The sequence below is a fragment of the Salminus brasiliensis genome, chromosome 20 (genome assembly GCF_030463535.1).
Source record: "Salminus brasiliensis chromosome 20, fSalBra1.hap2, whole genome shotgun sequence".
Taxonomy (NCBI): Eukaryota; Metazoa; Chordata; class Actinopteri; order Characiformes; family Bryconidae; genus Salminus; species Salminus brasiliensis.
In genome coordinates, this window is record NC_132897.1 from 8,117,279 (window position 1) to 8,130,962 (window position 13,684).

At 42.1% G+C, this 13,684-nt stretch overlaps 1 protein-coding gene across 4 annotated transcripts in view; it reads right to left on the minus strand.

Moving 5' to 3' along the window:
• Nucleotides 1-3,913: 3,913 nt before the first annotated feature.
• Nucleotides 3,914-13,684, minus strand: part of grin1b (glutamate receptor, ionotropic, N-methyl D-aspartate 1b) — a 33,553-nt gene continuing 23,782 nt past the window's right edge. For 2 of the 4 annotated variants that reach the window (XM_072665248.1, XM_072665249.1), the window contains 2 exons: nt 9,531-9,641; nt 3,914-6,853 (listed from right to left, as the gene is read on the minus strand). In XM_072665248.1, coding sequence (XP_072521349.1) covers nt 6,788-6,853; nt 9,531-9,641 — 177 coding nt within the window. In that variant the 3' untranslated portion in view covers nt 3,914-6,787. The remainder of the gene's footprint in view (nt 6,854-9,530; nt 9,642-13,684) is intronic. The other 2 variants (XM_072665250.1, XM_072665251.1) reach the window with 1 other exon arrangement.

Sequence of the window (13,684 nt, forward strand, 5' to 3'; positions counted from 1 at the left end):
AAGCTCTCCTTTCCAAGAGAAAAGTGGGTTATCATGCTCAAACTGCTCAAACCACAGGAAAACACATCACACCACACAGTGTAAGTGTGTGCTGTTTGAGACTAGATCGGGGTCATTATTTCTTTCCTCCAATATCCAATCCGGCACTTCTGAAACCGATGCTCATCAATGCTGTAAAATGTGTCCATGTGTTTTTTTTGCATCTGGGTACAGTAACAGCCTTGGGCCATTTGGTCGGCTTAGTCAAGTAGTGAGTCGGATTTTATGTTTCTCTCTCTCTCTCTTTCTCTCTCTTGCTCTCTTTTTCTGACCCTGTTTAAAATGAGTCTTTTCACGAACAACTGGCCTCCCCTCAAGCTTGTTCATTTGAAAAAGAAGGCCCCCCTTCCACCTCCTTCTCCTCTTCGGCAAAGTGAACGAAGCCGTCCTCTTGGCCCTGACACACTCTTGTGACTAGGAAGCAATGATAGTTCCACAGTAGAAGCAGGACCATGACACACAGAGCCACCAGCACCAGGCCCACCAGCAGGAGGCGCTGTTTGTCCAGATGAGGTCCTCTCTGGCAGATCTGGCCGCTGACATGTTTGCACCTCCACAGCCATCGTTTTGACAGGGGCTCGGAGGGATGAGGTACACTTACAGGGACACCTCCAGTGTCTGCCATGCACATACTGCAGGTTTCACCAGATGGATACTGCCGACCTGTGGAGAAACTAAGTGACAGAATGGCCGGTGAGGATCCAATTACGAGCATGAGACCTGAAAACCACAATAAGAGATGATGTAAAAAAATAAATAAAAAAAGAAAATAAAAAAAAATGAAAAATTGTCCACACTCACATTGTGCACTGATGTACAGCAAGTTGCCGGTTTATTAGGGATACACAGTACACCATACTGTCTACATTCACTGGCTATTTTAACAGACCATTTACCATACAGGAGTACCATGTAGGTACTTCTACAGAAGCATGGTTGTGGTATGAGTGTATCAGTCACACCAGCATTTCTAGGATTTGTACACACTTAAATGTCAATGCTTAGTTCAGAACAGTCCACACACCGATAATAACCAGCCAACAATGGTGCTGTGGTCAGAAATGGACCACAAATGAAGGTCTAGAGGGTAGCTAACACAAATTGGACAAACATATGGATTGAAGGATAAATGAATCAATGGTCTCAATTGATCCCCAAGGGTAAGGTCTTTAAGATATAGGTAGAAAGACCAAATCTCTATGCTGTGCCAGATACACTTTATCAAGGATCTAAGCTGGACTTTAACACCAAGCTGGACTTCATGCTGGAGGAGCCTAAGGCCTAAGACCACACACATTTAGGTGCTTTTGAAAAACTGAGATTTCCCGCCCTCCGATTTTGAAAAGCTCAATTTTCAGTGACCAATAAACAGTGTTTTCATGTGGACGGGGGGCCAAAACGCAGGCAAATCCCTTTACAGTAACAGCATCTGGATACATATGGACAGGGCCTAAGAAAGGTTTGTTCCCACTGCACAGTGTCTTCTCTGGGATCACCAGCTCCAACTACACTAACATGCCACAGCCACGATAGTGTCACTGACACCCACATAATACCTGGTCTGCAGTGGTCCTGTGGTAGGGATGAGCTACAGTTAGTATTTGTAAACCAACCAAGTGCATCTACACAGCAAATTCACCTGATAACCATCTGAAATCAGTTTAAACACTCAACAGTAACAGTAGCCAGAGGCCTAAGCTGTTCTAACTGTTGCAAAAGACTGGCCAAACCAACCATCTGCTTTTTCTCTTTATAGTTTTATGTGCATGTGTGTGTGTGTGTGTGTGTCATTCATGGTTTTTCTAGTTCTCACCCAAAGGTTGTCAGTGCAGGCGTTGCCTGAGAGACAGTTCAGGACCACTTGAGTGTCTCTTTGTCAACCTGTACACTGAGTCACTCTACCATATTGCCAAAGAAGGAAGCAGCCCACACAGTTTACGCTGGCCATTTCACACTGCTGACTTACTCCACAGCTTTAACTTCAGCATCTACAAACTTTCAGTCTCAACACAGTCCAACCCAAGCAAACAGCAGTCTAACAGTTTGTTCATAACTAGCTCATTGACAACAGTCTGAAGATAGATGAGGTTTTGATTAATTAAATGATGGGTAGATGCATCGTAGTAACTTCAGAGTGTTGGCACAAATGAGGAAGCCCTACCTCACTACTGTTTCCCGTCAATGGCACATGGAGTTTAAGCTTGATCCTGGTAGAGATGCAGCAGATGGAGGTTTCTTTGACTGGTCTGAAGAGCAGGGAGGCGTCACAGGTTGTGTCCGCTCCCTGACCCAAGGTCTCGGATGTTTGGACTATTCAAAACAAATAGACCCACAGCAACTCCACCCCTCGGTTTGCAGTGCTGCAACCCATTGGCTGCAACCCATCAGCTCTGCCAGATAGTGACCTTGTCCATCTTATGAAACACGTTTATCATTCTTGGAACTGCTTTAAACTGTATGCTCTCTCTGACATTACAAACAGTTGTAATGTAATCAGCAACCAGGTTTCGTGATATACGGAAATGAAATGTACATTTACAGTGTTGGGAGTCTTGACCAAAGGCTCTTGATGGTTTGTGTTTGGGCAAGGAATGAGGCATATACATTTTTGTGAAAAAACATTTATAATGATATAATTATTTAAGTTGTCATGATTCTGTATAAAAGCATTGCAATGCATTTATTAAGTATTTTAAGTTTTTATCTGATGTATGAATGAAACACGCTGATTTCCCTTTAAAGCGACACTATGGACAATTGGCTTTTCTTGCTCCTTGGCTCCCCCTACAGTCAGGAAGTCTAATTCGCTCTTGAGCCACCCTTAACCTTTTAAGAACCTGCGTCCTCATATGGGGACATTACCAATATACTTAATTTTTAAAAACTTTGACTCTTTGGACATTGTTAGTTTTTTTTGTTTGTTTTTTTACAAAGACTAAGTTTAGATTGTATACTTGTTAGGTCCTACTAATCCTAAATTAAAGAAATAAAAATGCACAAGACGCAAAAGTCCAGGTCTCAGGAGGCTAAAGGACACATTTGTCTGGATGAGCTGTGAGATACAGCGCAGTAACTGAAAGTGAAAGAAACAAGTGGACTGACATGGTATAGTAATATTACTGGATTGTACATCACTCCTGGCATAAGGCATGGTGCCAATAGGTTCATGTTTATCTATTGGCAGTCCTTCTCTATGGGGTCTAGACAACGGCACATCTGTGTCATAAATGAGTACAACTTAAAGTAGCTGAATGTATTCATTAGAAGGTGTGTCCCCAAACATTTGGACATATATTGATCAAGAATGAGTAATTGGCCCATTCTACAGCCCTGTCTTGGTTATGCTTTCCAGTTAAACATTATAATTAAATGTGCAATACGAAGTAAGTGCAAAACATACCTACTTTGAGCGACATTGGCCTCTAAAGTTCCTTATTTACATTTCAAAATATTAGCTGAACATTAAATGAGGGCAAAATTGGCCTGTTTGAGTACTGAATATGTCAGTCCCCTCTGTATTAATAGATGACCACAGAACACTGAAGAAGACCTAGTCAGTTATTTTGTGCTTCACTCAGATCAATGCTTTATGAATTGTGACAGCTAAACAAATAGCATTCTGCCCTCTTGTTCTAAATTACCCCCACTACAAAACAGGCTGAAAATAGATAAGGTTTTGATCACTTGGATGATGGTTAGAAGCAGCCCACATACTTTTGAGTGTCTGTGCACTTTCTAGTGAAATGAATAAAAACTTACCAGCTGAAGAACGTAAAAAACCTTTTTTTATACATATCAACAGAAAAAAATTTAAGTGCTCGGGCACAGCGGTCAAAGTGCACTTTAAATAAAACAGTCAGATACTGCAAACACAAATGGTTTTGCAATTTATTCAGTTCAGAGTTTGTAACATTCAGACACTGAATATGCATAAACCATTTCATGTGCTAAAGGTCAGCTCCAGCGGCCTACTCGCATATTATTGCCAACTGACTTTTGCATTCGACTTTGTTGGAAATCCTACTCTCCTGTTTACCTAACGCTCAGAAAATACTGTTCCACTCGCCTCAGGCATCAAACTTCCAGAAGTTTCAAAAGAACCTTGGCATGAATTAAATATAATATTGATTTGTGCTCGCACTGAAACCCGTCCCTCATCAAATCTGAGGGAACAGTCAAACCAGTGAGCTACGTTATCATCCTACAAGAACTATGCATAATTCACAGGTCAGTGTTTTTCCATCTCGTATATTTTATTGGCACATAAGAGTATAGATTTATACATTTTTAACATATATCTTAAATTGTCTGTTCATGTCACACGGTAGGAATGACCTTCAAAAGCACGTTTGGTGGTAGAAAACATAACAAGAGCTTTGTTTACCTATAGTAAAATATATTTATAGCCCCGGAGATACAGAAAAAATCACAATGTTCGTGTACAACAGTGGATCGGACAGGTTACGCAGGTTATGTTTGTCCAAGGTCTGTCCCTTGTCACATGAACATCTTTCTTGGATGACCTTGAGCACTGCTTTTGCACTTTTCACACAGTAGCACCCACTGAACGACATCCCACTATCCTAGCTATCCTATTTTCATCATAGTAGTCACAATAAATACACTTTTAAATTATAATTTTTTTAATCAGCGTTATGCGATAAAATGTTTACTTTTACAGAATGAAAACATCTTGATCTATTCAGGTCATTTTCACTGAGCCACAGTTAAATACTATACTCAAATGCTTGAAGCATTACAAGAATTTCACCCGCTCATTTGATGTTCAAATGTCAAAGCTTTGTAAACCCAAGAGCCAACACTACTGACGACGTACATAGATCCACTTGAAATGACCTCTACCAGACGACACTGCAGAACAGCAGAACATCATCAGCTGTCTAAAAAACAACAATTTGCTCCCATTTAATATTTTCAGCGTACAAAATAGTTTCAGAACGTAACAGGTTCGTAGGTCACATTCGTAGCTTCTCACATCAGTTATCAAAGCCCTCAGACTGATTGTTTTAAGACAAAAGTGCGATACAGTGTTCTAATTATCGGTACTATCATTCATCAGTGCACTGTTACAAGCCACAGAAAAAGACCATTTCCACAATGCATCAATGCATAAGATCTCTTTTTGCAGGTGACCATTTAGCTAGCCCAGAGAGAAGAAGCTGGTAACAAAGAATGAGGGAAATATACACTGGTGTAACTCACACACACACATTATATATATATATATATATATATATATATATATATATATATATATATATATATATACATATATATATATAATGAGTGTTACTTACAAAGATAATACTACACTGATTACATATCTTAATACAATTGATGTTTGAGAATGAAAGGTACCCTACTGGTAGCAGAAGGAGGCATGCTACCACACTTCAGATAATGATGCTGAAATCATTACAGGAAATTTCAAGCAGGGAAAATCAGAAAAAGCAAAAAATGCCACTCAAAACAACCCGTAATAATAGCCATATCATTATATCTACGCCACGTTTTTGTATGTTAGGGTTCCTTTCATTGGTTTGAGTCAGAACGCTCAGTTGTTCGATACAAAACAAAACAAAAACAAAGTTCTGCTACATTTCGCACTTGGCTTTCCAGAAAGACCCCTTCGTACTCGTAGATCAGCTTGTCATTGTCTTAAGAAAGATCTGAGTTCATGAAAAAATACATACAAAAGCCAAAAAAGAAAGAATAAATCAATCAATTAATAAATAAATAAATAAATAAAAAAGAAAAACAATCAAGTGTCCACACAGTATTGTAGTCTAAGGTGATCCGGACCACATTAGGATTCAGTGTTTCGGAGAAGGCAGTGGAGAGAGAGAGAGATCTATATGTTGGACACTGTGGGATACAGCAAAGTGCAACAAGGACCCAAAATGTGCCAAACTCCATTGCAGCTACAGCATTATTTACAGTACTGCTCCATCTACCCTACATGTACAACTATTGCCTAGTCTAATAATACAAATAGCAGTCAGAGCTATTGTCTATATGTGCAATAACAAAATGTCCTCACCAACGAAACACATACATGTATATATATGTGAAATATTTGCAAAAGTAAGTGCTCAAAATAGCTACATATACTGTATCTTAAATGCGTGGGAATACGTGGAGGTAGAAAGACGAATGCTGTGTGTATGTATGATCAAAGGGGAATCTAAGCCTATATGTCGAGATAAATGTTGAGACACTTTGTGTCATGGGAACACAGTGTGGGATGACAGATTAAGCTTGCTATAGCTGTGAACATGTGTACGTGCTCTCCAGAGTCCAAATTAAAAATTCTATGCTGAAAGCATAGAAAAACGAGGATGGTCTGGGTGTTTGTTTGCTTGTTGGCGTAATGTGGCAGTGCGGTTCCTGTGGGTTTTTTGGCACAGTTTTGTCCATGTGTGATGTTAGTGTCCAGCGCATGTTTTCACAGAGGCCCGGGGGTGGGGGTGGGGAGTGTGTGAAGGGGATGCGAGATGGATTTCAGCATTTTGTCTGTTTTTTTTTTTTTGTTGTTGTTCAAATGAGCATGTCGTTGGCTCAGATGGCGGGGCAGTAGCAGCAGCAGCTAGGGATCAGCGGGTTTGGCTCAATGTCAGTCAACCCCTCCCAACCATCTCCTCTGCTTCTAGTCCACAAAGTCTCTCTCTGTCTTTCTCTCGTTCTCTCGCTCTCATTCTACCTCTCTTGCTCGCTTCCTCGCTTGCCTTCACACCACTGTGCTCACAGAGGGGTCTGAAAGGTTGAGCTGGCCGGTAATGTCCGTGGGATATGGCTATAGACGAAGGGGAACACAAACAAAAGAAAAACAACAAGAATGGTAATTTTTACAAGAGAACAAGAGTACAAGAGAAGCATAACACGCTGCATGTATAACCCATTGACATTTGGCTATGTAGCTGTTATGAGTGAGGCAAATCCCCCGTCCACACTCAGCCGTGTTCGGAGCAAATGAGCTTCTAACATGCAAAGGACGGAGGCGAGGCTTCTCTGGACTTTGCAGTCTAATCAACGGAGTGCACAGGGTCACCGAGTCATTGCAGAGGAGCATTTTCAGGCTTCGCTGCAGCCACACTCTTCATCGTTAGGCAGCTTTCATGTACAGTATACGTCTAAAATTGAACAGGGGGCCTCATTAATGAAGCCCATACATCTTGGCCAGGAAACGTCTCTCAGAGAAAGCCCTAATGGCATAAACGCCAGAGCTAAAGTCTCTCAGCCCATGGCTAATAATTTACCTGACCTAGAAGTATTATCACCATAGTAACTGTCCTAATGACATACGAGGGCTGCAGCTTGCGCAGCGCTGAGGCCTGAAATTCCAACTCAGTCCATTGCATGCTTCACATCTCGCTGAAAGCCAATTAAAGATGAACATAATATCAGTTCAGATTATTATTTTCCTGTACTTCAAATATCTCAGTCTTATATCTCAGTCTTGATGTTATAAGAAGGTTCACAATCCAGAATTAATTTTTTCAAGCATTTTTTTGCCTCTGCATCCGCTAACAGCTGGCCAGCATCTCATTGAGTAAATTCAAGCAAGGCGACTTGGCTGAGGGTTAGCCTCACTGACAACAGCAATGTTTGTGGGTAGCATGAGCTTTCCGAATCACAGCCTACATCGCCCCCTGTCGACAGACAGGCGAACAGCACGAAAGGTCTAACTCTACAACAACCACAGGAGTCATGCTGGTAGAGGAAGAGAGAAGGCAGTGTGGCATGTGGCGTAGACACTGACATTTACAACTCCATTTAAATCCATTTATAAAAAACACACTGATATAAAAGAAAAGGATGATTAGGACTGAGATGGGTAAACATCAGTTCAAAGAGACCGTTCTTTTTTGGGCTGTCTGATTCGTAATGTCTGCAGAGCTTCTTTCTACAAGCCACATTGAAGGCCTATATGTTTGTGGCCAAAACGATAAGCCTGTCTGGATATGACAGGACATATTAAGCTCTGTAAGGATAAACAAAACAAAAAGTGCTCTCCTGGCTTGTCATCTGCCGTGCATCTCAAACCTCCTTGTATCTAAATGGTGGGGGTGGGGGTGATGGATCTTCTTATTCTTCTTATCTGACTAACTGAATTCTACTCTCAGACGGAAAGGATTCGGGACGTTTCAGAAGGAGTCAGCTGAAAGGGCAGGACTTGTCGGAGTGTTCTAGATTTCTAGAGTGTTATTGTTCATGTCAGATGTCTTGATGGCAAAAGAAAGGCTGGCATAATTTCACATGTGAATGATTTGGGTCAGAACATGCTTCAGAAAAGCAATCCTGGAAACTTGAGAGCATGTCACCTGAAAGGGAACAAGGTAATGCAATTATACATTCCATTCGCCTGCATTAAAAATAGTCACTTTCAGGAGTGTTTGTGTTGATTCCCCAGAGCTTGCTGCTCTTTCATGTGCGAGCTGGCACTGGCTGAACCTGTGGGAGGATAAAAGACTGTGGGCAGGTGCAGGCGCCAGCGGGTCCTACAGGGAGTACTAGCATTCATAGCAATGCATTCAACACTGCATCAGCACCAGACCCCGAGAAATCATCATCATCCTCCGTAGGAACCTTTCCTGGAAATGAAACGGAAGACGTACTCGAGTTGGTGGAGCTGCAAAGGAAGCGTTTGAAGGTTAAAAATAAAGCTTGGAGACCGTATTGGACCCTGCATGGCCTGCTTAAGGGAACAACCAAGGTTATTTTAGCCTTGCTTAGTTTCATCTTCTCTGCTTTTTTTTGGTTTCTCCTTAGCTTATTAACCGTGCATTGAGTGTGAGGCATACAAGCAAAGTGACTTTGTGTGTGACACCAACCACATAAAATGGGACAATAGAAGGGAGGTGAAAAAACATGGAAATAGGAGTTTTTTTAAAGATATATATATATAAATGACTGAGACTGAGCAGTGAAGGGGGAAGACAACGCACACATATACAGAAAGAACAAAATAAAAATGTCAAGAGCGTCAAAATTAAAGTCCCATCCAGTTTAGGCACGGGAGAAAGTCCAGCACAGGCTTTCAGGGAGAGACTACCTTGCCCCCTTTTCGTACCCACATAACAAATCCCACCCCCCCACCACCATCCCCAACCCATTCTCGGCCCTAACCCCCAGCCCTCGTCAGCATGCTCCCTGCACCTAGCGGCTACGTCCCTGATCGGGCTTTCCCAACAGATGTCTGGATGGAGCACTGATGGGCTGACTGACAGACATGTGGCCATGACCGCAACTCCATGTGTGAGGGTGAATAGAGTCTGAGATGAGACGTCGCTTCGCGAGGGAAAGATGAGGGTGACAGAAAAGAGAGAAAGGAAAAAAAGGGGGAGAGAGAGAGAGAGAGAGAGAAACAGGGCAAGCTTAAGGAGAAGCGGGAGAGTGAGAGAGAGATAGAGATAGAGCAAGAGAGAGAGAAAGAGGTACAGGGCAGGATGTCATATTCTTCATCTCCTTACCGTGTCTTTGGAGGACCTACGTCTCTTGATGTTGGAGGCCAGGTTGGTACTGATGGACCTAAAAGAGGCTTTCTTTTTGGGGTCGGGCTCTGCTCTACCACTTTTCCTATCCTAAAATAAATATACAGTATTATGTAGAACAATTATTTGCGTTCTCTGGAGGAGTGTGCTTGGTTCTCCAATCATCACCACCCACCCATCTTCTACTACTACTACCACTATCATGCTACTTCTCCTAATACTACTCATGCTCAGTGTCTACATGTCTACATTCAACTGGCTGAGGACATTTTTTCTTTATCTTTCTTTTCTTTTTTTTTTTATGTCATCAGCAGAAAATCATCTACTGTTCACTCTACATCTCCATCCTGGCTTTGAATCACAACAGTGCTTTCATGCACCCTCAGGGTTCTACAGAGCAAAAAGGACACTGGCAAGCACTATGCATAGAGAGAGAGATACTTACAAAAGTCTACTCATATATACTTATACAATCCTGAGGCTCTAGAGGGGGAGAGGACTACTGAGGATGGCGTGATACAAAGAAATTAGGGCCATCTCCAGTTCTTACTTCTTTGTAATGGAAAGCAAAAAGCATCAGCAAAGGAAATGAGCAAAATGAAAGCAATCAAGAGAGAAAGAAGCTGCTTTTTCTTTTTTTGAGAAAGGTAGGAGTGGTTCGACTGTTTCATGAAGAGAGAAAAAAAAGTGAATAACCAATCAAGAAGTAATCGAAATCCAAACTCAACACGATCCCTTAGCATTATACTCGGGGAGGAGGGGGGGGGGGGGTGAGTATAATGGCTGGGAGAGCAAAGGAGGGTGTGAGACGGGGCAAGATAATACCAGGGAGGAGGGGAGGTGACTTCAACCAGAGGACATGCAGTACATGGAACCAAAAAAGGAAATGCAAAATGTACATGACATGACAGTTGACCTTGGCCAGCACCGTCCTTTATAGACTTAGAACCGGATTCGGGCCTCCCAATTAGACCCTGATGCCATCTAGTGTACACTCACTTTGATAAAGGGGTGAACCAGATTGAAGGGTCAGCATTTTGAGTGCACTTTATTTTACAGTCATTTTCAAAGTTTAATTTCCTAAGCATTCAACGTAATGCTTAAAGTCATGTCATGCTTAAACAGTGGCCAATTAATAAAGAATCTTTAAACTGACCTGCAGAATAAAGTGCGTTTTACAATGCAGTAGGGCCAGCATATTTCTGACTTCATAGGGTGGTACATATGTTGTTATTTCTTTCTTTCTCTCAGGCAGCATAGCAGGACGTCTCCATCACATTTCAGCACAGAAGTTATGCACAGCAACATTTCAACCATGGAATGACATTTTTTTTTGTGCATGTTTTTTCTTCTTCAGTGGTTAGTGGAAGAACTTGGATGTGGAGAAAGCGTGGCCATTCTCATCCTTTCGGAGCGTCCATGCTTTCATCCGTAGCATTTGAAACCCCTCCGATGAGCCAGCGTCTTGGAGCCAGACAGCCAGCTCGGAGCTCATGGATTCTCGATCTGCACCTGGTCTGCATTGTTTGAAGTGCAAATGCATCCAGGGCAGATCCAACCAGTCATGCATTCAGAAAGCCACAGTGTGTGAGGCGGCTAGTATCGCTGGCCTGCAGCATACGCACCATGGGGATGAGCATTAGGCTTTGCATGGCATGATTGATTTTGGCTTTCGAGGGCAAATTATTCATCAGTGCCAGGAAATCACCAGCAGTGTTTCAACACGTGTGTTGCTTTAGCCTTTATATGGGTATACTGAATCACGCCTATTAATGTGAACACATGATCAACGTATTGTTTATATTTGTTCCCTTTTTCCTCTAGCTGATCAAACGGTGGGAAAAAGAAACACAATCCAGATTTGCTTGAGGGCCAACAGCAGTGATTCACTCTAATTATACATCCTCATCAGAGTCGGCCCTGTGACTCTATGTGGGTTGAATGCGTGGGCGTAGTAACCGTGCCACAGTGTCTTTGGACACCAGTAGGCGTGCCTTCCGGCCAAAACATCTCAGATGTGAGGAAGATAAATACACACACTGTTTGGTATTTATTTGTGAAAGACATTGAGACAAAATTGCAAGCATTGCTGCAGTGCAGATTTGATTAGTTTTGCCTAATGTTTAATGCATAGGGAGTAAGTGCTATATCAGGCGGCTCATGTGACGGTGACAGTGTTAATGGTAGGGCTTTAAAAGCATTTTAATGTTTAAAAGTTTGGAATCAACTATTTTTTAGCAGATGGTACTCAATAAAATAGCAATTTCAATGTACTTTCACAAATCAAAAATAATTAGGATAGCAGTCATATCAGAATACTATGTCCACCTAGGTAGTAAGAATAACAACCCTCGGCTCAAATGACACAAGCAAGACGTTGTGTCATGGACATGCATTAGTTGTATTAGGTGTTTGGTGGTGTTTGTTAAGAAGATGTTTGTTAAAAAGGTTAACTTTGGCGTCCACAGTGGCGGGTCAATTGCTTTGTACCACTCACCGAAGTCGTCGTTCCCCTCTGACATAAGTGGTCCGTGGGGCACCACTGTTATGCCTTGAGAGGCACTCAATGTGTGAAAAGTCCATTCTCAGTACACCTTCACTATGACGGGTCTAGAACATCCCACAAAGTTAGCGTTTCCAAGACGCTACCACCCTTACTGTGAGAGTCATATTAGAATATCATGACCACCCCTGGTTTGGAATGAACCCGGCCTGGGACGTCACAGATGCCACATGACAGGGTTTGCTGCATGTATAAGTAAGTGAGCAAGTCACAAGTCAGTTGTGGCAGAGTGCAAAGAAATCGTCGTTAGGATGATTCTAAGGACCTGTCAGGACCTGCCAGGGCCCTAAAAATGTATTAAATGGTTAGAGTTGTGGGGCCCCCATGTAAAATCTTTTTTTCAAAATCCCTGGCAGCGCCCCAGTACCAGGCGAAGAGTGGTAGCATCTTAGAAAACGCTAACTTCATAGGATGTTCTAGAGCTGCAGTAGTGCAGGCCATTGATGCCAGAGGAAAACAACAACTCTGAGTAGTACCAAGCAATCAACATCCCACTGCGGACCATTTAACCTCTATAATGACCACCTTCCATCACCTAATACCTAGTCCAGGTATGTCTCACTAGCTAGCTAGTGTCATCGGAACCTAAAGGTGGTCATTCCCCCTATTAGATAGGTGGTCATTATGTTCTGATATGACTGATATTTGTTTCCCACATTGGAAATATTAAACAGCTACACTGCAAACAATTATATCTTAGCAAGTGAAATCCCCTTAAATCTGATCTGAATATCAAATATTTCTAATTTTATCTATTGAAGGTTTCCTATTCCAGTGGCAGATAATTTGGCTAAATTATCTGTTATTTCCTGAATTAAGCAACATTATCTGAGAATAGAATAAAACACTTTGTAAATAAACCTAAAACAAGTAAAGAACAAGTTAATGCCCAAATGTTTGTCTTGTCCTTGTAGAGAAGTACTGCCAATAGAATAGGACTCTCTGGAGCAGATATACATTAACCTATTGGCATCATTCTTAATGTCAGGCGTAGGATGTAGGGGTATAAAGCCCCTAGGCATTGAGCTGTGGAGAAGTGGAACTGTGTTCTCAGGGATGATGGTGATCCATCCAACACTTTTTTTACATAATTCCAAACTTTTGATAAATATCATTTTCAGGGTCACGTATGCAAGCCCACATTCAGAAGCACTGCTTCTGATTTACACTGAAATTGATTACTTGTGGTGCCTTTATTGTACCTACATAGAAACACAGCTGGGCTTTTCGTCTGAGAAGGGCGGACCATGCTAGTTTTCACCAGCCTTGTGCTGTTGTGTAGGCCAGTGACCCAGCATGTACTGACCCAGCCTAAGGCCAGCAGTAAGGGGACAGTGATCTGAACACAGACAGAAACATCCTCTGATCCCTGCTGGAATCCCACTGAGACATTCAGCTAGCATGGCCTTTCAGTTAGAGCACTGCCCAGCGTGCATCTGTCTCAACCCCAGCACAGCACCACAGCCTGCTGGAGTTGTGTGTGTATGTATGTGTGTATTGCTCTGCTTAGTGGAGATTTAGTAGGGGAAAATGGAGAAGCAGTTTCTTCATGCTGCGCACTCTGATTGGA